General features: G+C 35.3%; 4 protein-coding genes and 1 long non-coding RNA gene across 7 annotated transcripts; 3 read left to right on the forward strand and 2 right to left on the reverse strand.

Moving 5' to 3' along the window:
- The first annotated feature begins 1,930 nt into the window (after positions 1-1,930).
- On the forward strand, positions 1,931-11,904 carry LOC111485811 (zinc finger protein BRUTUS-like). Of its 2 annotated transcripts, XM_023132845.1 has the most exons (15): positions 1,931-2,555; positions 3,638-3,847; positions 4,294-4,488; positions 4,566-4,933; positions 5,720-5,948; positions 6,184-6,352; positions 6,494-7,741; positions 7,843-8,014; positions 8,139-8,360; positions 8,432-8,569; positions 9,825-10,059; positions 10,172-10,231; positions 10,717-10,788; positions 11,163-11,302; positions 11,707-11,904. In XM_023132845.1, the coding sequence occupies exons 1-15, from the start codon at positions 2,244-2,246 to the stop codon at positions 11,708-11,710; spliced, it is 3,774 nt and encodes a 1,257-aa protein (XP_022988613.1). In that variant the 5' UTR covers positions 1,931-2,243; the 3' UTR covers positions 11,711-11,904. The 2 variants fall into 2 exon arrangements, with proteins under 2 accessions (XP_022988613.1, XP_022988612.1); XM_023132844.1 differs by lacking the exon at positions 11,707-11,904 and having other exon boundaries at positions 11,163-11,561.
- LOC111485816 lies at positions 11,326-11,679 on the reverse strand. The gene is made up of 2 exons (XR_002718724.1): positions 11,557-11,679; positions 11,326-11,499 (listed from the first exon to the last, which is right to left on the reverse strand). It is a non-coding gene; the product is annotated as an uncharacterized LOC111485816 (long non-coding RNA).
- Positions 11,905-12,876: 972 nt separating the features above from the next.
- Positions 12,877-14,193, forward strand: LOC111485813. Its single transcript, XM_023132848.1, has 2 exons — positions 12,877-13,730; positions 13,846-14,193. Exons 1-2 carry the CDS (start codon positions 13,143-13,145, stop codon positions 13,909-13,911), a joined length of 654 nt encoding a protein of 217 aa, XP_022988616.1. The 5' UTR covers positions 12,877-13,142; the 3' UTR covers positions 13,912-14,193.
- Positions 14,194-16,199: 2,006 nt separating this feature from the next.
- LOC111485812 lies at positions 16,200-19,468 on the forward strand. 2 transcript variants are annotated; one of them, XM_023132847.1, is made up of 10 exons: positions 16,200-16,590; positions 16,834-16,929; positions 17,445-17,529; positions 17,615-17,736; positions 18,374-18,398; positions 18,485-18,568; positions 18,698-18,727; positions 18,798-18,903; positions 19,015-19,079; positions 19,245-19,468. In XM_023132847.1, exons 1-9 carry the CDS (start codon positions 16,498-16,500, stop codon positions 19,076-19,078), a joined length of 705 nt encoding a protein of 234 aa, XP_022988615.1. In that variant the 5' UTR covers positions 16,200-16,497; the 3' UTR covers position 19,079; positions 19,245-19,468. The 2 variants fall into 2 exon arrangements, with proteins under 2 accessions (XP_022988615.1, XP_022988614.1); XM_023132846.1 differs by having other exon boundaries at positions 19,267-19,468.
- A 152-nt stretch (positions 19,469-19,620) lies between these two features.
- Positions 19,621-21,963, reverse strand: LOC111485815 (40S ribosomal protein S7-1-like). The gene is made up of 6 exons (XM_023132851.1): positions 21,810-21,963; positions 21,311-21,399; positions 21,155-21,228; positions 20,948-21,071; positions 20,120-20,302; positions 19,621-19,931 (listed from the first exon to the last, which is right to left on the reverse strand). Exons 2-6 carry the CDS (start codon positions 21,383-21,385, stop codon positions 19,812-19,814), a joined length of 576 nt encoding a protein of 191 aa, XP_022988619.1. The 5' UTR covers positions 21,386-21,399; positions 21,810-21,963; the 3' UTR covers positions 19,621-19,811.
- Positions 21,964-21,965: the final 2 nt, after the last annotated feature.

Here is a 21,965-nt window from a genome sequence, read left to right on the forward strand (position 1 = left end):
GACAATATCTAAGGAAAGCCCGTATATTAGACAATATCTCAACCCTTTCACCCATCCTTGTTTGTTTATTTATTGTTATAATATAGATAAATTATTAAAAATTGTGGTGTAATTGTTGAAAATTATGTTATAATTATATTTTTTATTATGAAATATTATTGTTACACGTACCCTATTAGATCTAGTTGATTAGTTGATTAATTGATTGATTAATATATGGTAGTTTTTGAATGAGACAAAAATTTAATAGTTAAAAGATATGGATTAAATGAAATTTAAAAATATGGTGAAAATTGACTTTGAATCTCTTAATGAAAAAGATAAGTGGTAATAGAATTATGTGTAAATGGCAAGCGTGTAGACACAGCAAGGCAGAGGATCTTAATAGGCAACTGAAGCCATGACTCATCATAAATAAACGTTGGAAGTTGAAATCAATTTCGAATAATTAACTTTTCCAAATTATATATATATATATATTTTTCCATTATTTAATTTAATTAAAATAAATAAATAAATAAATAAGAAAATTTGAGATGGGCCCTAATTGGGCCGATCGTTGGGTTTTTATCGGTTTAAATTCAAGTTGAGCCGTTTATGGATAAATAATAATAAGATTTTAATTTAAGGCAAAGTAAATAAGAGCGCTTTTTTATTTTTATTTTATATTTTATAAATATTATAAATTAAAAAAATTATTAAATAATAATAGTAATAGGATAAATATTTAGATTGTTAGTCAAATTAAAATAAATAGATAAATATTAAATAGTCTATAATTTGAATTTGTTAGAAATAAATTTATAATATTAATAAATTTATAATTTGAATTGTAGTTTGATGGGGGGTAGTTTTGGCATCTCCACATAAAATACTGAGTGAGGATATTCTAGTATAGAATATATTATCCTCGAGTCCAAACAGAACCTTAGCAAATGATTTTAAATTAATTGGAAAGCGACAGATTTCCGTTTTGATTGCGCTACCGATGATCTTCTATTTTGATTAATCAAAGGTAAATTCCAGTTTAGGAATATTCAGTACCAAATCTATCCTTAAAAAAATGGAAGCCCCGGGCCCACAAGGAATTCAGTTGGGGGCATTTCTGGAAATAATTTTTTTTTTTTTTTTTTTTTTTAAGGTATTTTGAATATTTAATACCTTAGCTATTATAATCAATATGATTGCAGCACTCAGCATGACCAATTCAACTCGTGCTTTAGTTCTCTCTTTGAGAATTTTTAAAAATAAATTTTATTTTTTTTTGAAAATTGTACTATTTTTATCATTTAAATATAAAATTTATTCACATACTTTTTAAATTTATACTATATAAAAATGTGTTTTAAAAATACAATATATATATATATATATACACACAATTTGATACATAATGAGGGGTGAAAATGCATGGATGAGGCCTTATTTAATTTATATATTTTAAAACGTATATTTTTAAAATTTATTCAAATTTGTGGAAAATATAATAGTTTAATAATATATTGAATGAACGAGATTTTATGATTTTTTTAATTCCGAATACATGTCTATTAATATTTGGATTAATGAGTTTTATATATTTATAATCATAATTTAGAGCAAATGGAAAACTAAAAAAAATATTTTAATTTTTTTTTTCTTTTTGAATAAAACTAAAAGAAAAATAATTATAATTGATTAAGTATATTTTATTACCATTTTTTTTTATTTTTTAAATTAGAAAAAAGATTGTGGCAATCTTAGAGAAGAGGCAAAGGTTGTGCAGTGGCGAAGTATGAGTCGGGCAATCATCCTTCACACAAGCGGTCCACGTGTCAGGTTGCGAACAGAAATATGTGACGTCAGCGTCCACGATGGCAATATTTCGGTCCACGTTTCATCGAGGCGGGTATAAAAGGCTCTCCCTCGTCTCCTACGAGGCTTTGGCTATAGTTGTTTTATTCTTATCGACAGCACCGTAAGTTCGTAGCCAGGCCTACCCTTTCTTCTCCGTTGAATAATACGAAGCAGATAATAAAAAGATTTAGAGAGAGAAAGTTACGTGAAAAGGCGAAAGTAATTGAGACAGAGAGAGTAGGAGATGGAAACCAAGAGCTGCAGCAGCTGAGAGTGGGGAGATGAAAGCATAGTTGGAGCGAGGAAGAACTGGAGAGGACGAGGACGAGAGAGAATTTGGAGAAAGGAGGTATTATATAGGAAAGAATTTCGGAGAGAGTTCTTGCGAGAGGTGGTTTTAGAGTGAGATGGCGACGCCGTTGACAGGGCTACATCACAGGGACGGTGGCGGAGGGGTGGCTTTTTTGGCTAATTCTGTTAATAAAATGGATTCCGCGTCGTCTCCGTCGTCGCCGAATGATTGTTTGAGGAACTCCGAGCCACAGTCTCCGATTCTTATTTTCCTTTTCTTCCACAAAGCTATTCGCAAAGAGCTCGATACGCTACACCGGCTGGCCATGGCATTTGCCATCGGCCAGAGAGCAGATATTCGGCCGCTATTTGAACGATATCATTTTCTTAGATCGATTTACAAGCACCACTCCAATGCTGAAGACGAGGTAAAATTTCTGATCCATTTCCGTGCAGATTTGCACTTGTACATGTGTGGCTGATTTTCGCCTCGTTTGCTTTTCTTTGGAACCTAGCATTATCGATTAACTTCCTTCGAATGTTTAGCTTCGGTTGCTGATTAAGTCGTAGGAGTCGGGAAGGACATGTGGTACTAGATTCTTGGTTAGGAATTGGAAAATTCTCAGAATCAGAATTATAATTTACTTTTCTGTATTGTTCATTGGTACTTAAATCGTTGCTTATGCTTGATTATTTTTTGAACATGTTAATACTGTTCAGTAGGCCTCATTTCCTGTGTTCCTTTAATGCGGACTCCATTAAAGACGATTTGACCTCATGTGTCAATCTTCGTTCGGATAATTACTGGATTCTAATGTCCATTGTGCCCAATCGCCAGCTTAAGTAACGTCTCTTTGTCTTGTACAGCATAAGTCTGTCAATAAATCAAATATTATTTTGGAGGAAAGTAGAATTGAAGAAATAATTGAGCGTAAGAGTTTATACTTTTGGTTGTTCTTGCTTAACACTCTGAGTTCTTTAATGCCTTCTACTTTTTCATGAAGTTTATGAGTGGAAATTTATCTTCATTTTGCATTAATACTCATTTTCAAGAACTCAAAATACTGAAATTAAAAAATGAATCTCGTATAGCGGTGGTGTACTTCAATCAAAGCAGGAGCTCTGCTTTTGTCTGTAAGAAAATATTTCAACTGAATGTAGTTCGGAGGGGATGGTATGAATACTGAGGATTCAACAATAATGAGGTGGTACATTAAATTAAATTTGTAAGAACCTATCAGGATATGAGCCAGTTGTTTTTTTTTTGACGAAATACCAATTCTAGTCGCTTTTGCTGCTTCTTGCGTAAAAAAAGAGTGACTTAGTAGAAGCTTCCGTAAGAATGTTGCAACGAATCATGGGGTGTTATTTTGCAACACTGAGCTTCCCCACCCCCCCCCCTATATTCTATTATTTTGCAACACTGCGTAATCATCGTTTTCTTCTGTTCGTTTTCTACCGACTTGCTGCTATAATTCTTACTTTTGAAAACTTAAATTTGGACTTGCAGGTAATTTTTCCTGCACTTGATATTCGTGTGAAGAATGTGGCACAGACATATTCCCTTGAACACAAGGGTGAAAGCAATCTATTTGATCAACTTTTTGAGCTTCTTAATTCCAGTACACGAAATGATGAAAGCTTCCCAAGGGAGTTAGCGTCCTGCACTGGTGCCCTAAAGACATCTGTGAGTCAGCACATGGCCAAGGAAGAAGAGCAGGTACTCTACGGTTGCCCATGTCTCCCTAATATCTTATGCAAATCTCTGATCACTAATTAGTTCCATCTTACAATTGCTGTGTTTAATAGTAGTCGAGATCTTAATTCTGTTGAAGAAATACACGAGTTTTGCACACTCAACCCTCAAGAAACAGTAGATGCTCTTAGTTTATACTACTTGTAATACCTTACCAATCCACGTTCTTACTAAGTCTGTGTATTAAAAATCCTGAATTTAACTTATAGTTTATCTGATATGATTAAATGGGACTGGTTGAGAGATATTTAAGTGTCCATGAAAAATTACTTCAATGGGACAAGAAACTACAGTGTTCTATGAGGTGATATATTAAAAATGGCAGGTTTTGGGGTTTATATTTTTGGCTGCATGTCTAGTGATACATATACATTTTTTCTGACATATTCTCATTAATATACATTTTTCAGGTATTTCCCTTGCTTGTAGAAAAGTTCACATTGGAAGAGCAGGCATCTCTCGTTTGGCAGTTCTTCTGCAGTATTCCTGTGTACATGATGGCTCAATTCCTCCCTTGGCTTTCTTCATCTGTTTCACCTGATGAATTTCAGGATCTACAGAAATGTTTTACTAATGTAGTCCCCGAGGAAAAGCTTCTTCAACAGGTATAGGTTTTACTTGGGTTCTTTCTTCTGATATGCTGATTTGATTTATAGCCAATTACTGATACTCTTTATGTAAGGTCATATTTACTTGGATGGAAGAGAGAAGTTGTGACACCGTATCAACAAGTTGCTTTGATGATTCTCCAGTTGTACATCATTCAGATCCTACTACTCATACATCAAATCATCAAACAGGAAATGTAAATTGTGCTTGTGCATTTACCAGCCATGGGAAAAGGAAATATTTGGAGTCCAGTTCTGATACATCAGATTATGTGGTAACTCATCCAATTAATGAAATATTGTTTTGGCATAATGCCATCGAAAGGGAGTTGAATGACATAGCTGAGGAGGCTAGGAAGATACAACTTTCTGGAAAGTTTAGTAATCTATCAACTTTTAACGAGAGGTTGCAATTCATTGCTGAAGTTTGCATTTATCATAGGTATATTACTCTTATTCTTTATTGCACAGATAGTTGGAGTACGTCTGAGAAAAATTATAGCACTAATTTCATTAAAATGAAATGGTTCCTATAATTTGGCTGTAGTTTTTGAAAAAAAATGTCTATAATTAAGGTCGTACTTATACTTAAAATTTTCATATGGAACACATTTTCATTTTTAATTGTTATTGCCTTCAGATTTATTGCACAAGTTCATTTTCATTTTGTGATGTCCATATTGGTTGGGGAGGAAAACAAACCACTATTTATAAGGGTGTGGAAACCTTCCCCTAGCAGACGCGTTTTAAGGCCTTGAGGGGAAGCCCAAAGAGGACAATATCTGCTAGCGGTGGATCTGGGTCGTTACAAATGGTATCAGAGCCAGACACCGGACGATGTGCCAGTCTTCTCGCTGTTTCTCGAAGGGGGTAGACACGAGGCGGTGTGCCAATAAGAACGCTGGGCCCCAAAGGGGGGTGGATTTGGGGGTGGTCCCACATCGATTGGAGGAAGGAAAGAGTGCCAGCGAGGACGCTGGGCCCCGAAGGGGGTGGATTGTGATGTCCCACATTGATTAGGGAGGAGAACAAACCACCATTTATAAGGGTGTGGAAACCTTCCCCTAGCATACGCGTTTTATAGCCTTGAGGGGAAGCCCGAAAGGGAAAGCCCAAAGAGGACAATATTTGCTAGCGGTGGATCGGGGTCGTTACACATTTTCATTTAGCTATTTTCTAAATTTATTCAACAAAACTTGTATTACTCACCCCTCTTTTCTCATCACAGTATTGCTGAGGACAAGGTAATCTTTCCTGCAGTAGATGGAGAGTTTTCTTTTTTCCAGGAACATGCTGAAGAAGAAAGTCAATTCAATGAGTTTAGTTGCCTGATTGAAAATATTCAAAGGGCAGGGGCTAGTTCTACTTCAAGAGATGAATTTTACGTGAAGTTGTGTTCTCATGCTGATCAAATAATAGATACCATTAAGAGGCACTTCCATAATGAAGAAGTTCAGGTGACCTTCCTGGTTGATATGACTTCTTATTGCAATTTTCTTCCTCAGTTTTTTTAAGGCTGGCTTAAAACGTGCAGCAAGTTCCTTATACTTTTATTACGGTATACAAACATCTATTTTCATGAAAGCTTAGAAGAGTACCTTTATGGAAGATAAATGTGATAACTTGAAAATGAACCTATCTTATATTTTCTGAAAGATGGGTTGAAGCTATATTGATTCCCTTGGCCTTTAGGTTCTTCCACTTGCTAGAAAGCACTTTAGTTGCAAGAGACAACGGGAATTGTTGTATCAAAGTTTGTGTATGATGCCTTTGAAATTGATTGAACGAGTCTTGCCATGGCTGGTAGGATCATTAAAAGAAGATGAGGCTAGAGATTTTCTCAAGAACATGCAGTTGGCAGGTTTGTTGATTTTTCTAATTTGTCTGTTCTTTTCAAGAGACAAACCTATGAAACTTTTACTGCAGCTGTCTATTATATATCTTCTTGTTGATGATATTAGTATTTTTAGTGGTTCTGATAGCGTATAATTCTCTGAATCAGCTCCAGCTAAAGATACTGCTTTGGTGACTCTCTTTTCTGGTTGGGCTTGCAAGGCCCGCAATAATGGTTTGTGCATATCTTCAAGAGCAGTTGGCTGTTGTGCAGTTAAAAGGTTACCTGATATTGAAGAAGACACTGTTCAATCGTCTTGTTCATGTGCCCCTGCATTGATTGCAAGGGAAGGTCCAAAATCCGATCCAGAAGAAACTAATGTTCATGTTAAGAGGCCAGCCATACGGAATGTTCCTATGTCATGCAGACTTTGTGATGGCCGTATTGCTTCAGAGACTGTTAATGTCCAGCAACAATGTTGTAGTGATCAGTCCTGCCGTGTTCCAGCTTTAGGAGTAAATAGCAAGACTCTGGGGTTAAGTTCTATTTTCTCATCCAAGTCTATGCGATCCTTATCTCCCAGCTCTTGTGCACCTTCTCTCAATTCCAGCCTTTTTTCATGGGAAACGGATAATGCCACTTCTGATGTTGGGTCTGCAGGACGTCCCATTGATACTATTTTTAAATTTCACAAAGCGATACGCAAAGACTTGGAATATTTAGATGTTGAATCTGGAAAACTTGGTGATTGTGATGAAACATTTCTCCGGCAATTTATTGGAAGATTTCGCCTTCTATGGGGGTTATATCGCGCTCATAGTAATGCTGAAGATGATATTGTATTTCCTGCTCTGGAATCCAAAGAGACATTGCACAATGTAAGTCACTCATATACGCTCGACCATAAGCAGGAGGAAAAACTATTTGAGGATATTTCATGTGTTCTCTCTGAGATTTCACTCCTCCATGAAAGTCTGCATGAGGTTCAGTTAGATGAGAGTTATTCTAGAAGTGATGTAGGTTCTGTTAATATGGCGGGGAAGGATTGTAATAGAATGTACAACGAGCTTGCTACAAAGCTTCAAGGAATGTGCAAATCTATAAGAGTTACCCTGGATCAGCATATTTTTAGGGAAGAACTTGAACTTTGGCCGCTGTTTGGGAAACACTTTTCCGTCGAGGAGCAAGACAAAATAGTTGGTCGTATTATTGGGACAACAGGTGCTGAAGTTCTCCAGTCAATGTTGCCATGGGTAACATCTGCACTTACTCAAGACGAACAGAATACCATGATGGATACGTGGAAGCAGGCCACGAGAAACACCATGTTCAACGAATGGCTCAACGATTGTTGGAGAGGGACTGCGTCGTCTACTTTAAACGGTGAAACATCGGAAGCTTGTGTTGCTGAGAAAGGTTTTTCCATATTTATTGATCTCACACTCATGTTGGATGTTCCTCAATTGTTCAGTAATGAAAAAAATTGTAATCACATATCTCTCTTTCTCTCCTTCCAGATTCTGGGCTCATTGAGAGCTTGGATCAGAATGATCAAATGTTCAAGCCTGGCTGGAAAGATATTTTTCGCATGAACCAAAATGAACTTGAATCAGAAATCAGAAAGGTTTATCAGGACTCGACTCTTGATCCAAGGAGAAAAGCATATCTTGTGCAGAATCTTATGACCAGGTATGGTTTGATATAATATTTTATCATAAGCTTTGATCTACCTCCAAATTGCATAGCACGTCTTACTTCAATGTTGCTATGCTGTTGAATTTAAAATTAATTGCATGCTATTGTTTTCAATTAGTCGCTGGATTGCTGCACAGCAGAAATTGCCTCAAGGAAATCTAGAAGACAATTCCAATGGTGAAGATGCAGCAGGACGAACACCATCTTTTCGCTGTGTGGAGAAAAAAATATTTGGGTGTGAACATTACACTAGAAACTGCAAGCTTCTTGCTGCTTGCTGCGGAAAGTTATTTACTTGTCGATTTTGTCATGATAATGTCAGCGATCACTCAATGGACAGGTATTATTTCAGGATTTACATCAAATTCAAGTGGTGTTTTGCCCCTCTGATATTTTGTCCCATGATTTTAGGAAAGCAACATCAGAGATGATGTGCATGAACTGTCTAACAATTCAATCAGTTGGGCCAGTATGCACTACACTTTCTTGCAATGGATTATCAATGGCGAAATACTATTGCAATATTTGTAAATTTTTTGATGATGAAAGGTACAAATTCTGATACTTCATAATTTTTAAGAAATATGATATTATATCTGTGGCTTGATAAGCCCTCAGAAGAAATGATATTCTCAAGCGAGATATCTAACGATTAATGTGCTAATTATGTTTATTAACAATTTTATACATAACATCAGATACAAATGATTCCTTTGGTTGTTAATATTTCATGAAATTTTCCATTCTCTCTAGATTGGATATCATTTTTTTCCTATTTATATCTTGACTTGCAAGCTGTAAACAGTAAGGGGTTGATAAATGGTGATTGCAACACATATTCATATGTTGACTTTAATTGCTAGAAGAAGTTGGACCAGATTAGAGATAAATAGACTTTAGCATTAAAAACTATCTTACGATATTTCATAGCAAGGCTGAAAGTTGTAGATTGTAGGGACATCCTTCGGTAGGTTTAATATCTCCCTGTGGACGGTGGTGCCTTTTATCAGGATGATTTAGGTGTTATTCTTTCAGATTAGAGATCCTTTTTCTAGGTTTGGGCTCCTCTTGTGCTGGCTGTTTTTTTTTTTTTTTTTTTTTTTTTTTTTTTTTTTTTTTTTTTTTTTTTTTTTTTTTTTTTTTTTTTTTTTTTTTTTTTTGTAGATCCTTTCAACGTTCTCTCGATTGCCTTCATATATGGCTGGCAACAGGCAACTCTTAGTTGACCGAAATATCTATGGATAAAATTCCCAGTTACTGAGATTTGTGAATAAATATCAAGGAAAGACTAATTTCTTCAGGAGGTAGTTGAGTGAGTCAGTTTTCAACTTGAAGAGTCTTGGCCAAATCAAAATGGCTATCAACTGGAAATGATTCAGAATTTTGGTAACAAAATACTCAAAATCTAACTGAACCCAAAAAGACACTCAAATCTAGCCACAAAACTAGACTGCATAGGAAAGCTCAAATCTAATACCAAAATGACTGCACCCAACAAAGCTTAAAATATCAGCAACCACAAAAATAGCTAGAGCTCCTGTCTAACCTCGAATCTTCAGAAAGCTAATGTTCGATTTTTTTTGGTTAACTGATGGGAGAAATTGTTCCTGTGACCTTGTGGAGTACCTTAAATGATGTCTTTTGTGGCTATCCTCTTTCATGGGATTGTACCAATTGAAATGTTTTAACTCATCTGGTTTGTTGACTATTTCATCGAAGACTGTCATGATAAATAAATGTTTTTAGAATAACAGAAATCTAGCTAAATCTCTTTTGTATTCTCTTTGTCACAATTGTTCTCTAGGACTGTGTATCATTGCCCATTTTGCAACTTATGTCGTGTTGGGAAGGGTCTTGGAATCGATTTTTTCCATTGCATGATTTGCAATTGTTGCCTTGGAATAAAGCTGGAGAGTCACAAGTGCCTGGAGAAAAGTTTAGAAACGAATTGTCCCATCTGTTGTGATTTCTTATTTACATCTAGTGCAACAGTCAGACCGCTACCCTGTGGTCATTACATGCATTCAGCTTGCTTTCAGGTTTGGATTATATCTTACGGATACTGGATAATTTAAATGAACACTGGTTGGTTGGTGTGTTCTGTAAAATGAGTTTAGGATATTGATGTTACATGCATTATGGTTTTTGTAGGCGTACACTTGCAGCCATTATACCTGTCCTATTTGCAGCAAGTCCTTGGGAGATATGGCGGTAAGGGAATTTTCAATTCTTTTTGTTGACTTTTTTGTGTTTATTCTGTCATTTTTTTGGGCTTAATGTACTTTCTTTTTTTCATCCTGTTTGATTCCCATAAATCAATCCCCACAAGGTTAGAATTGCAATCAGTCTTAAATCTTATGAGCTATCAAAAACGAAAGGTCAGATGTTCAAATCTCCTCTCCTCATTTGTGGTTGAAAAAAAGAAAAGTTGGCTAGGAGAATATGTATTTCTACAAGCAGAGATTTTTCATTTTTATTGTAATGAGCTTTCCTTTAGTCAGAATTTCTTTCTTTACATTTTATTAGCCTTGGGGAGTTTGACTAGTTTCTTCTTTACATGTCAAGTTTCTATATCTTGCGAAGATGCTGGGGATTTTGACTTTTAACATCGTCCTTTAATGTTGTCATTTACACATAGAAGGCTATGTAAAGCAAATTTGAACCAGATTTTCATATTGTTTGTAACATGTGCTTAGGTATATTTTGGTATGCTTGATGCCTTGTTGGCCACTGAGGAGCTGCCAGAGGAGTACAGGGAACGTTGCCAGGTACATTCTGTTGGTGGTTTAGGAATTGGTTTGAGGGCGTTATTGTTCTTGATTGTGTAACTTCATCATTACACAAAAAATAAAATCTCGAATTCTTCCTTCCTCTCCAACACAAAAAAAGGAGTTTATTTTTAACCCTTTAACTTGGCTTGAATAATCTAATTCTAATTTTGAAATTTTAGTTTCATCAAAGTCTAAGTAGTGAAATTAATAAATGCTGCTATTTTCGAAACAAATATTTGACTTGGCGAAGTTAGGAATTTGAAATGATGTTTTAAAAAAATGCTTATAGTTTAGTAATTTCTTCCATTTCGATATTATTTGTGATTTAACTTAATAAGGTGCAAGTAGTCTAATGAGGGTGTGGAATCCAGGACATACTGTGCAATGACTGTGAACGGAAAGGCACGTCGCGGTTCCATTGGCTCTATCATAAATGCGAGTGCTGCGGATCATACAACACCCGGGTAATCAAGAACGATGCCGCATATGCTGAATGCCCTTCTTCCAATCAGTGAGATTTCTTTTACAGTGACAAAAGTAATATACACGCTTTTTATTGCTTTCTTTTGTACATATTATATCAATCCCTCTCCACCAGGAAACTGGTTTTTTTTTTTATTACATCTAATTCACACGTTGTTCATATCGGTCTGTGTAGATTCCTTTTCCTGATCCCATTTTATTTGCTTTCAAGATTCATCCTGCGAACTGTAAAATTGAATTTATTTTGAAATTCATTGTTCATAGAGAACATCATCGACTTACCCTTTTCTGATCCATTTCATATCCGTTATTGCTTGCATTCACCTTTTTTCCTGGTTTGGAAGTGATTTTCTGTTTATTTTCATTTTGGATTCTATATTTCATTCATCTATTGCTGTATTTTCCTTTTCGTGTAATTCTAATATTTTACAGATAACGACCACTGGCTCTTCTCCTCGGCAAGATATATGCCTCATTGCTAAGGCGAGGTATCTTTTTTTTCATAAATAGATTGTGTCTGGTCGTGGGTAGCTTGTTGTTCCAAATCCTTGTTTCGAAGGTCACACCAGCGTCCCACCTCAAATGGTTCAAAATCTTTGTGTAGGTCCTGATGGTTTTTATATATATAATTATTTTCTTTTTGGTCTTAACTTTTACTTAAAATGGTTAAATTTTGGGAGACTGGAAGGAGGAATGAGAAAACAAATCGTGTGCATATTACTAATCTTGGCCTCCTAATTAAACTGTTGCCATGTTTAATTAATTTAAAGAGGATTAGTGAAGTTGGTTTAATTAATAGTTTACAATGCAAGCAAAAAGGCTTTTAAAAAGTTAATTTGATTCCAAGTTTGTTAAAATTGGTTTAATTAATAAATGCAAGGAATATATATAGGTTAGGTTTAGTCTCTAAAACTCTCCTAAATATTTCTTATTTATAAAAAGGACTAATGATGAGAGTTTTGATTAAACATAAGAAAAAATTCGAGACTGGATCTTAACTTCTTTTTTTTTAATACTAAATTTCTAATTTAACATTTTTGAAGGCTAAGTGGGTATTATGTTTATAACTTGGGACTAATTTTATCTTTCGGGTTGAGCTTAGTAGAATGAAAATTTGAATATTTTATCTATTAATATATACGTATACTTGAGTGGAAACAAAAATTAAAATATTGTTGACTGTGTCATAAATGGAATATTTTGAAAACAACCAACATTTTATTCTATTTTAGTTTGTCGTCTTTCACATAAATAATCTTATCATCGTTAAAATTAAATGATCACGAGATCACAAGATCTTTTAACTAATTTAATGATAAACGTTAACAAATGAACTCATCTTAAAAACATTTTCAATTCAATACAATTATTTTATGTCATATATATATATATATATATATATATATATATATATTTTCAATTTTTATTCAAATTCAAGTAAGGATTGTAATGGTTAAGAGAGTTTCATATTTAATTTGATTAGTTTAAAAGTTCGACCGTTAAATTTAATTTTTCACTTTTTTTTTTTATTTATTTGGTTGTTTTAATTCAATAAAGTTGAGGTATTAAAGGTTTAAAGTGTTCCATACCGGTTATGACTTCGCCAACATTTTACTCTCAGCCACACCAAAAAGCCTGAACCGACCCGCCTCCCCTCCCCCTTTCATTCTTTAAGCACCTTTTCCCCGCGACTCTCATTTCCATTCCCTCTTCTTTCTCCCCTTCCACTCTTCTACACTGCATTAGCTCAACCTTTTCCCCTCCCCAATCCCGATTCTCGCCCCCTAACTTCACTGACAAGGCTCTGGAATTGCAGGCCTTGTGTGTTCTTCACGGAATTTTAGCTTGGAATTCTTGCGATCAACCTCATGGCTATGGCGCCTGATCGATCAAAGCCGCTGCACAACTTCTCCTTGCCGTATCTCAAATGGGGCTCCCAGAGATTCCTCAAGTGTATGAAGCTTTCTTCTAACTCCAACCCCGCTGCTCATCGCCAATCGGAATCCTACCGAGTCCGGGAGAGACCTATTAATTCTAAAGGCGCGAACTCCACCAGATTCTCTTCTCCGATGAAACCTAGTGAAGGGAACAACGATCGGAGCAGTTCCATTGAAATCATGCGCGAGAAGATCATGCTCGATATCAGGGAGGAATCGAAGAGACTCAAGTTTTCGATTGCTGATGAAGGCGGCGAGGGAGAATCCACTGCGGCTCGCCCGTGGAATTTGCGGACTCGTAGAGCAGCGTGTAAGGCTCCTCCAGATGAGAGGACTCCAGAATTCGGTTCATCTTCGATCAAGGCTATAACGAAGAAGGAGAAGGAGAAGGAGAAGAATCGGAGTACGTTATTAGTATCGCTGTCGAAAGAGGAGCTTGAAGAGGACTTTGCGGTGCTCGTCGGTAAGCTACCGAGGAGGCCAAAGAAGAGGCCTAGAACTGTACAAAAGCAATTGGATGTAAGAATAGGGAGGAAATTTCAGTTTTCAATCGATTTCATTCCATTGTTCTTCTGAATCGATTTCATTCCAATTTTCTTCTGAATGGTTCTTGATTTTACTCATCATTTTGCAGGGACTTTTTCCTGGGCTGTTACTGACTGAAATCACTGTAGATTCATATAAAGTTGCTGAAACTTGAAAGGTTCCATTTGGTTTCTACTTCGGATATCATGATTCTTGCTGACTGCCATTTCTGAATTGGATATGCAGGAGAGATGAAATCTCCTTGCTGTTTGTGGTAACATATTCTCTGTTTCTATCACAATAATGGCTAGAAAAGCAAGATGTGTGAATAATTAGCAAAATAAAATTTGAAGTAACTGTAAATTCTGTGTGGCAAGTTTCTTGATTGTTCTGTTCATACTATAATCCTTAACCATCTGGAATGCAATGGCAGGCATATTGGTTCTTGGGTTCATAACTCTCATTCTCCTCTGGGTGGATACTTTGTTCATCTGGGAAAATTTCTTGTTGGGCAATCTAAAATTTAGCTCTATTCAAAGGTTTAGTTAGGTATCAGTTACTTCTGCAATATCAACAGTTTTGACATTTACATAAGGACAGAGCTCTGTTCTTCAGCATAAGCGCCTTTATAAGTTGTTTTTTTTTTTGGGATGAAAACTAATTTGGAATTATTTTTTGTTGGTGAGATCCCACGTCGATTGGAGAGGGAAACGAAGCATTCCTTATAAGGGTGTGGAAACCTCTCCTTAATCGATGCATTTTAAAATTTGAGACTAACGTTGATATCTAAGGGCTAAAACTGACAATTTCTACTAGCGTTGGGTTTGGACTATTATAAATGGTATTAGAGTTAAACATCGGATAGTGTGCTAACGAGAACGCTAGTCCAAAAAGTGGATTACATCAGCGTTCTATTTTCACTTGCTTGCATCCTAATGCAAACAAGAGGAGATTATCATTTGTTCGTAGATTGTTTGATTTCTACCGGGTACTTTTTGTTGGGACAAAGTTCTTCAAGGAGTTTACTCCACAAGGAAATCTTCTACTCTCATTCAAGCAGTTTTTTTTTTTTTTTTTTTTTTCTCTGTCAGCGATGTGAGTGAATCAGATCTTTATTATAGGAAGATGTTGATATCAGTTCAGTATTAGAGTTAGACACCGGATAGTGTGCCAGCGAAAACGCGGATCCAAGGGTGGATTACATCAATTCTATTTTCACTTCTTGCTTGCATTCTAATGCAAACAAGAGGAGACGGGAGATTATCATTTATTCTTGATTGTTTGATTTCTATAAGGTACTTTTTGTTGGGACAAAGTTCTTCCAGGAGTTTACTCCACAAGAAAATCTTCTTCTCTCATTGAATGAGCAGTTGTAATAGTTCTGATCTTATATCTACCATTTATTTATTTATTTTTTTTTTTTTGTAAGCATTGTGAGCAAATTATTAGGTCTTTGTTATGGGAAGATGTTGATACAGTTCATCCGGCAATCATTTGATGGTTTGTTGAAAGATTTGTTTGAAACTATTTTTTTTTTTTTCTTTCTGTGAGTTATCTTAAATAAGGGTATACACAGGTTGAGTTGGATTGAGTTGAGGGAAGTTTTTGGACCAACCCAGATTGGCTGGATTAATAACTCAACCCAACCCAAAAATTTTAACCTAATCCAACTCTCTATTTTCGAGTTGGTTGTGAAATCGTTAAAAAAAATTAAATTATTTTTTTTTTTTTATGATTGAAACAACTATGTCTGTTATCTACTAGTATTTTAGATGAATGTTGCAACTTTTACATTCTATCAAGTACGAGAATTTAAACTTTTAGCTTTAAAAGAGGTAGACAAACTATGCTCGTTAAAAAATATTTGGCATTATTTATTAAAATAAAAAAAATGGAGTTCGTTATGGTTTGCTTTTTCTCACCTTTTCCTCCTTTCTTTAGAGTCAAAAAGTGAAACTAAGTCCAAAATTATAGATAAAAAGAAAATTTTATATCTTATTTTAATTCCTTTGACCGTTTTGATTTAGGTATAAATAATGTAAAGTATAGTTCTTCTGTTTAATTACATCATAATTCGTTAATTACGTCATTTTTTTTATGTCGAGAAATGTATTATTTTTTTTCATTTATGATAGATCACTTTCTTTTTATAACCAACTTAGCAAAAATTATATTTTTGGATTTTATGATTAAAATTAAAATTAAAAAAAAAAAAACAACCATTTGTATGGTTATATTTAGATATTAAATAATTTATATTTTCATAGGAAAGTCAATTGGAAAAATAATTGTATTCTAAAAAAATTAATAAATTAAAGGCAGAAGTAGTTGAGATAAAAATTATTAAAAAAAACTCGAATTTCCTCATTTAATTATTAAAGAATATTTCCAAAAAATAATATTAAATATTGTGGATTTTTTTATTTTTTATTTTTATTATTTTTTTTTTTCAGTTTTTCTAAATCTAAGAAAAAGGAAAAAAAGTTGACTGTGGTTTGGAAGTCCTCATTGGTCTCCGTCGAATTGTCGTCGGAATTGGGAATCCTTTCTCTGGTTCTTCAGCTCCGCCTTCCGACGGCCTATCACTGATCGGGATCAGCACTCTCTCATCTGACGACCACAAACGAAACGTCATTTTCACTCTATGCTCTTTTTGTAGATCTCGTTCTCGGAGTTTAACCAGTTGGATTAGTCGAAGACTAATCAGGCAAGTCGAGTTTCGGATTTCTCTTGACTAGTTGGATTTAGCGAATTCCTCGAAATGAAACCTAATTGGGAGCTTAAGCACTGCTGCAATCACGAGCAAGTTGTGTTTCTGATCACCGTTTCTGTTTGTACAGTTGTTATACTAGCGGTATCTCTCTTAATTCACTGCTACTATTTGTTCCTTCAAAATATTGGATCGGTGGAAATTTTTGTATTCTTTATGATAAGTTGGTGTTTGTTTAATTGGAAAGTAGCAAATTCTTGATTAGCATTTCATTTTAGTAACCAGGGGACTTTTAACGATGAACTTCAAATTTTCACTTCAAAAGTAGTATTATATCGTTTTCCTTTCTTTTCTGAGGTTAGCTCTGAATCAGTCTGTTTATTTTAGCTCTGGAGGACGATACTGTTGAAACCATTCAAACTTGTCACGGTGTTCCTTCACGAGGCAAGCCATGCCATTGTTTGCAAGCTTACCTGTGGTCATGTAAGATGCTAAATTCTTCACATTTTCTTCTCATTGTTAAATTTGTGACGCTCAATGAATCATTATTTGTCTTCGATTTTGAGTGAAAACAATTAAGTAGCTTCGTTTATAATGTCAAATCTAAAACTGTTACTGAGGATTCACTATTTTGGATAATGAAGCCTATCTTATAGGTGTTTTTGTGACTATATTATAACTCGTGTAGATCAGTTTGTTTCATTATCTTTCTTGGTTTTGCATCAGGAAATGAATTACTTCATAAACATCCTACTTTCTGGGCTGAAGAATAGAAACATCAGCAAGATGTCTATGTTGCATTTGTTCATAGTAAACAGAATTTTGGTTTCTGTCTATCTATGAAGTACTTTATAAACATGCTACTTTCTTTTCCTTATGATATTAATGTTGCTAATGCAGACCCTTAGTTAATGTAGGTTGATTTAATTTCTCACGAACATGCGAAGATTGTCATTAGTTAGTGTAATCATGATGTACTTAACTGCTTAAGCTTCCAGGTAGAAGGAATTCAGGTTCATGCTGATGAAGGTGGAGCTACACAAACTCGTGGTGGCGTGTATTGGTTGATCTTGCCAGCCGGATGTCTCTCTCTGTCTCTTTCTCTCATGCACATACACACACATTCTCATGTGGTTGATACCAGCTGATTACTCTATTTTCATTGTAGATATTGGTTCATCATTCTGGGGGATGCTCTTGATACTAGCATCTACAAATCTTCTTACGTCCAGAATAGCTGCAGGGTGCTTTCTTGTTTCTCTTCTTGTAGTACTTTGTGTAGCTAAAAATGTAAGTAACTTTGTTGGTATTTTCAATTTATCTGTTAAATGTGTTAGTTTCTGCAGCTAAATGTGCATTCGTGCTCTTATTGGAATTAGAAAGAAAAGTTGGATCCACCAAAACTTGGTTTCTTGGAAAAGTTGGATCCACCCAAACTTGGTTTCTTGGAACCTATGTAATGGCCCAAGCCCACCGCTAGCAGATATGTTCTCTTTGGACTTCCCACATCCGTTGGAGAGGAGAACGAAACATTCTCTATAAAGGTGTGGAAACCTCTCCCTAGTAGACGCATTTTAGAAACCTTGAGAGGAAGTTGGAAAAGGAGAACCCAAAGAGGACAATATCTGCTAACGATGGGCTTAGGGCGTTACAACCTACGTAGAGAAATCGGGAGATGCATATATTTTAGATAGACAGCTTCCTAGTTGTGTTGAACACTTCGCCATCTAGCTTAATTGCATTTTAGCCTTTTTAATATATCATATATTGTACTATATTAGCTCCATTCATTGTGATTGTGTGTATGATTCTTTCATCTCTTCCGCGGATAAATCATAAATTTCATTTATTTTACCTTGATATTATGTCCGCCATAATAGCCAAACTTATTGACTGTTATATTTGTGTCCTTTACGACCATTTGCAGTGGACACTTCGTGGACTATGCATTGGTGAGTGTCAAAGCCTAATACACAAAACTTGATATAGCCAACACAATGTGCATCCCTTACGAAATATTCTCATATTGTGCCACTAGGATTCATCATTTTTCTTGGTGTCGTCTGGGTCCTGCAAGAAACAACTAAAGTGCGTGTTCTTCGTTATGTTATCCTATTTATTGGTAATATTTCTCCTTTTACATCATTTCAAGAATCTCTTGCATGTTTGTGCAGAAGATGATTGTATTCATCGTCCAAACTGACAATGGAATGGAGGGAAAGACTGACCATTTTGTTTATCAAAACTGCAGGTGTAATGAATAGCCTGTTCTCAGTTTATGGTATAGCTTCCAAATGCCTTCTACTTTATCGATTATTACTGCTATGTTAATTCTGTTATGTTTTTTTCAGATATTTATGATGATCTAATATCCCGAAGAGTTCATTCAAGTGATGCTGAGAAATTTGCTGAGGTGTGTCCTTGCCTGTGTAACGGTGTTGGATGGGGAATTATTTGGTGAGTATCTTATATTATCTAGAGTTAAAATGAGTCAACCCGAATTTAGATTGGTATCTTCAACTCATATATTCTCGAAGGAAGATGCTTATAATTGAATACGAAATGCAGGGGTTTTATATCCTTCATCTTTCTTTGTGGAGCTATGTACCTAGGTCTTGTGATCTTGTCTTGAGGTATGTTCGATTTTTGCTAAATGACGATCTCCCTTCCCCTCCCCATAATAGTTTAAAGGGTCAATCAATTATCACTCCAAATGTGGAGAGTTCAATCTTCCACTCTTGCAATGGTTGAACTACAGATGCTTATTTATTTATTTATTTCTGTTAACAAAATGCTAGTTTTTTAATACCACGTGGCCAGGTTCAGCTACTTTTATTATTGAAGAACAATTCGCATCATGGATATTTCATAGAAGGGAACGGACGTTGTCATGGGGCTGTCTTCTTTATATCCAACACTTGGAGAACTCTGTAATTTGATCTTTACTGATGTGAAGTTGAAAAATTATATTGATTGAAGTTGGAGAACTTAAAAGCAAAGTACATTACCGTAATTATACTTGTAGAGGTATGATCAAACATAAATGCTTGATTAGATGCTCAGGTTGACTAATACATAAATTTTAGAACACTATAAAAGAAAAAAAAATTAAATAAAAATTGCTTGCTTTGTTTTCTTTTTTTGGTTGGGAGAAATGGGAAGGTTAAAAATAAATTAAGTAAAAGTGGATAGAATGTCATTGAAACCGGAAAATTAATCCAATGTGACAAGAGTATGGTTCAACAAGATCACATATTCAAAAAGCGAGGTCTCAAAAATCTATTACTTGAAATCAAAATTGGAAAGCTCACACCTGATTCCAACCTACGATAAACACCACCCAAATGTGCAACATATAAGGTGTCTTAAGCCTCAGTAATTGGGTACTCAAAGACGACATCTTTTCCAGAAAGCTTCCTGTAAACAGCAGCAAAGCTCTCCAATTTGTACTCGGTGTTATTCCGTTCTTTCGGGTCCAAGAACACCTTTCAAAATTTAGATAAGTTGAGATTTTAGTGAATACATATATATATCAATATCAAGAACGTTGACCACGACATGGCTCATGTTACATCAAAGAGACATGCACAAAGTTTAATCCGAAAACAGTTTTCCAACCTTCCTGGATCACTTTTGAGAATTTAAATTACCAAAATAGTCAAAACGTAATTACCTTCATGATCTTTGATCCATCAACACGGTATCTAATACGCTTGCCAACAATCTCTGCAGGCAATACAATGTCTTCAAGCATTGCCTCGTGCACAGAAGTGAGAGTACGGGTGCGGGGCCTCTGAGCTGCTGATCCTTTCTTTGGAGGCCTCAATATCCTTCTAGTAGCAATCAGGATTACATCCTATTATAGAGCAACAATGGTTTATGAATAAATAGAATATGAAAATGTAGAGGCGACAAATATGTATAACACAAAACAATTTTATGTCTTATTCAGATCATGGAGGCCCAAACCTCTGAGGATGCTCAAAGGCTTAGTCTTTGTAAACTCACTTTCAATGTCTTAAAAAATATAACCCTCACTAATTAACGTAATGGACCAAGTGAGTCAATCCATCACTACTTGACCTCATTGCCTTAAAAGACATCGAATACAACTAAACGAATAAGGAAATATTTATTTAAAACTTATTAATGTTGCAAATTATCATGTTCAATTGTAATTATCACCTTTTTTATGTCTGTCCATCTACATTATTTAATTTGAGGCATACACGCCCCCTCTCTCATTCTAGATAAAGTTGCTAGAGGAAGAGGAAGGCGGTAAACAAGTATTTGACACTGATCAAATATCATTGCTACAGGTAGTACATCAGCTAAATCAGCCCCCAAAGTGATATGCAACATCAAGATTTTTTGTTTCATTGATTATGATTTGGTCTAAGATATTTCTCAGTCAAGGATGCTAACTAGTCATAATCAGTAGAGTAGTTAAGTAGTCACCAAAATAAGACCAAACCAGGGAAAAAGAACGCTCTCTCCTTACCTTTCCACTGAATTTCTTTTCAAGCTCTCTAACAAGCCTCAAGTAAATCTTGCGGAAGGCCTTCCTCAATCTGTATGGGACATAGACCACAACAGCCTTGCGGTTTCCAGAAACATCGACTTGACTGCAAGATAATTATGAAAGATAAAATTCATACGAATACAAGATAAAGTCCATAAAGAAATCACTATTGTCTATCCTTCTTACATTGCAGAATTAATGTAGAGATCCTTCAGGTCACTTTTAAGCTCGGAGTTGGTGTTTTCCAAATCAAACAATGCCTAAAGAGACGACGAATAATCAGTTCAAACGAACACAAAACACTGCCAATGTTAGCAATCGGTAGATAATTTAAAAGTTCACCTGAGCAACAGTTTCCTCAAATTCTGAGGGGTCGACACCATTATCCTTGTGGATCTTCTTCCTCGCCGTAAACATCCTTCCGATTAAGGCTACAAATCATGAAGCACATAAACCTCAAAACAAGATTTTCATAAATAAAACATAAATTGTCTATAACCAGTGAAGGTTTTCATAAATACGGAACAAGATGTGGAAAATTACAAAACAAAACTGTCTACATTGATACTCGATGAACTTCAACATAAATGACACAGCTCCAAGTTAGCTAAGAACAATCACAAAATGGAAAGTTGTGCATACAGTATCCCCTTCAATCTCCCAAGGAGAAGAAATACTAAACCAAATCCATTAATTTTCCGACTATCCATAGGGCGGCAATATCTCAGGCAATTTCAATCAACAAAAGCGCAAACGAGGGAAAAAAAACAAAACAATCGTAGTTGAATCCATGGTAAAAGAAAAATTAAACGTTCAGATTCAGATTTATGAAGATTAAAACCTGTAGAAACGCAAGAAGAATATGAGTAAGGGCACTTCCAACCGAGTATGGGAAACCAAAAACCCTAGAGAACCCTAAGAATTGTTGGCGGGGAGGATAGGTATATAAAGGGAACGACTGAACGGTTGAGATGTCTACTAGAAAAATCAACGGTGC

This window comes from Cucurbita maxima, unplaced genomic scaffold (assembly GCF_002738345.1).
Source record: "Cucurbita maxima cultivar Rimu unplaced genomic scaffold, Cmax_1.0 Cma_Scf00010, whole genome shotgun sequence".
Taxonomy (NCBI): domain Eukaryota; kingdom Viridiplantae; phylum Streptophyta; class Magnoliopsida; order Cucurbitales; family Cucurbitaceae; genus Cucurbita; species Cucurbita maxima.

Excerpts from the sequence above, each read along its gene's own strand:
- LOC111485815 (XM_023132851.1), bottom strand. The coding sequence starts at position 21,385 with ATGTTTACGGCGAGGAAGAAGATCCACAAGGATAATGGTGTCGACCCC. Across the intron at positions 21,072-21,154 it reads CTCTACATTAATTCTGCAAT|TCAAGTCGATGTTTCTGGAA; the intron begins GTAAGAAGGATA and ends ATTATCTTGCAG. Across the intron at positions 19,932-20,119 it reads ATGGATCAAAGATCATGAAG|GTGTTCTTGGACCCGAAAGA; the intron begins GTAATTACGTTT and ends AAATTTTGAAAG.
- LOC111485812 (XM_023132847.1), top strand. The coding sequence starts at position 16,498 with ATGAAACCTAATTGGGAGCTTAAGCACTGCTGCAATCACGAGCAAGTT. Across the intron at positions 17,530-17,614 it reads GTTGATCTTGCCAGCCGGAT|ATATTGGTTCATCATTCTGG; the intron begins GTCTCTCTCTGT and ends TTTTCATTGTAG. Across the intron at positions 18,569-18,697 it reads TTATGTTATCCTATTTATTG|GTGTAATGAATAGCCTGTTC; the intron begins GTAATATTTCTC and ends TCAAAACTGCAG.
- LOC111485811 (XM_023132845.1), top strand. The coding sequence starts at position 2,244 with ATGGCGACGCCGTTGACAGGGCTACATCACAGGGACGGTGGCGGAGGG. Across the intron at positions 7,742-7,842 it reads AGCTTGTGTTGCTGAGAAAG|ATTCTGGGCTCATTGAGAGC; the intron begins GTTTTTCCATAT and ends CTCTCCTTCCAG. Across the intron at positions 10,789-11,162 it reads AGTACAGGGAACGTTGCCAG|GACATACTGTGCAATGACTG; the intron begins GTACATTCTGTT and ends TGTGGAATCCAG.
- LOC111485813 (XM_023132848.1), top strand. The coding sequence starts at position 13,143 with ATGGCTATGGCGCCTGATCGATCAAAGCCGCTGCACAACTTCTCCTTG. Across the intron at positions 13,731-13,845 it reads CTGTACAAAAGCAATTGGAT|GGACTTTTTCCTGGGCTGTT; the intron begins GTAAGAATAGGG and ends ATCATTTTGCAG.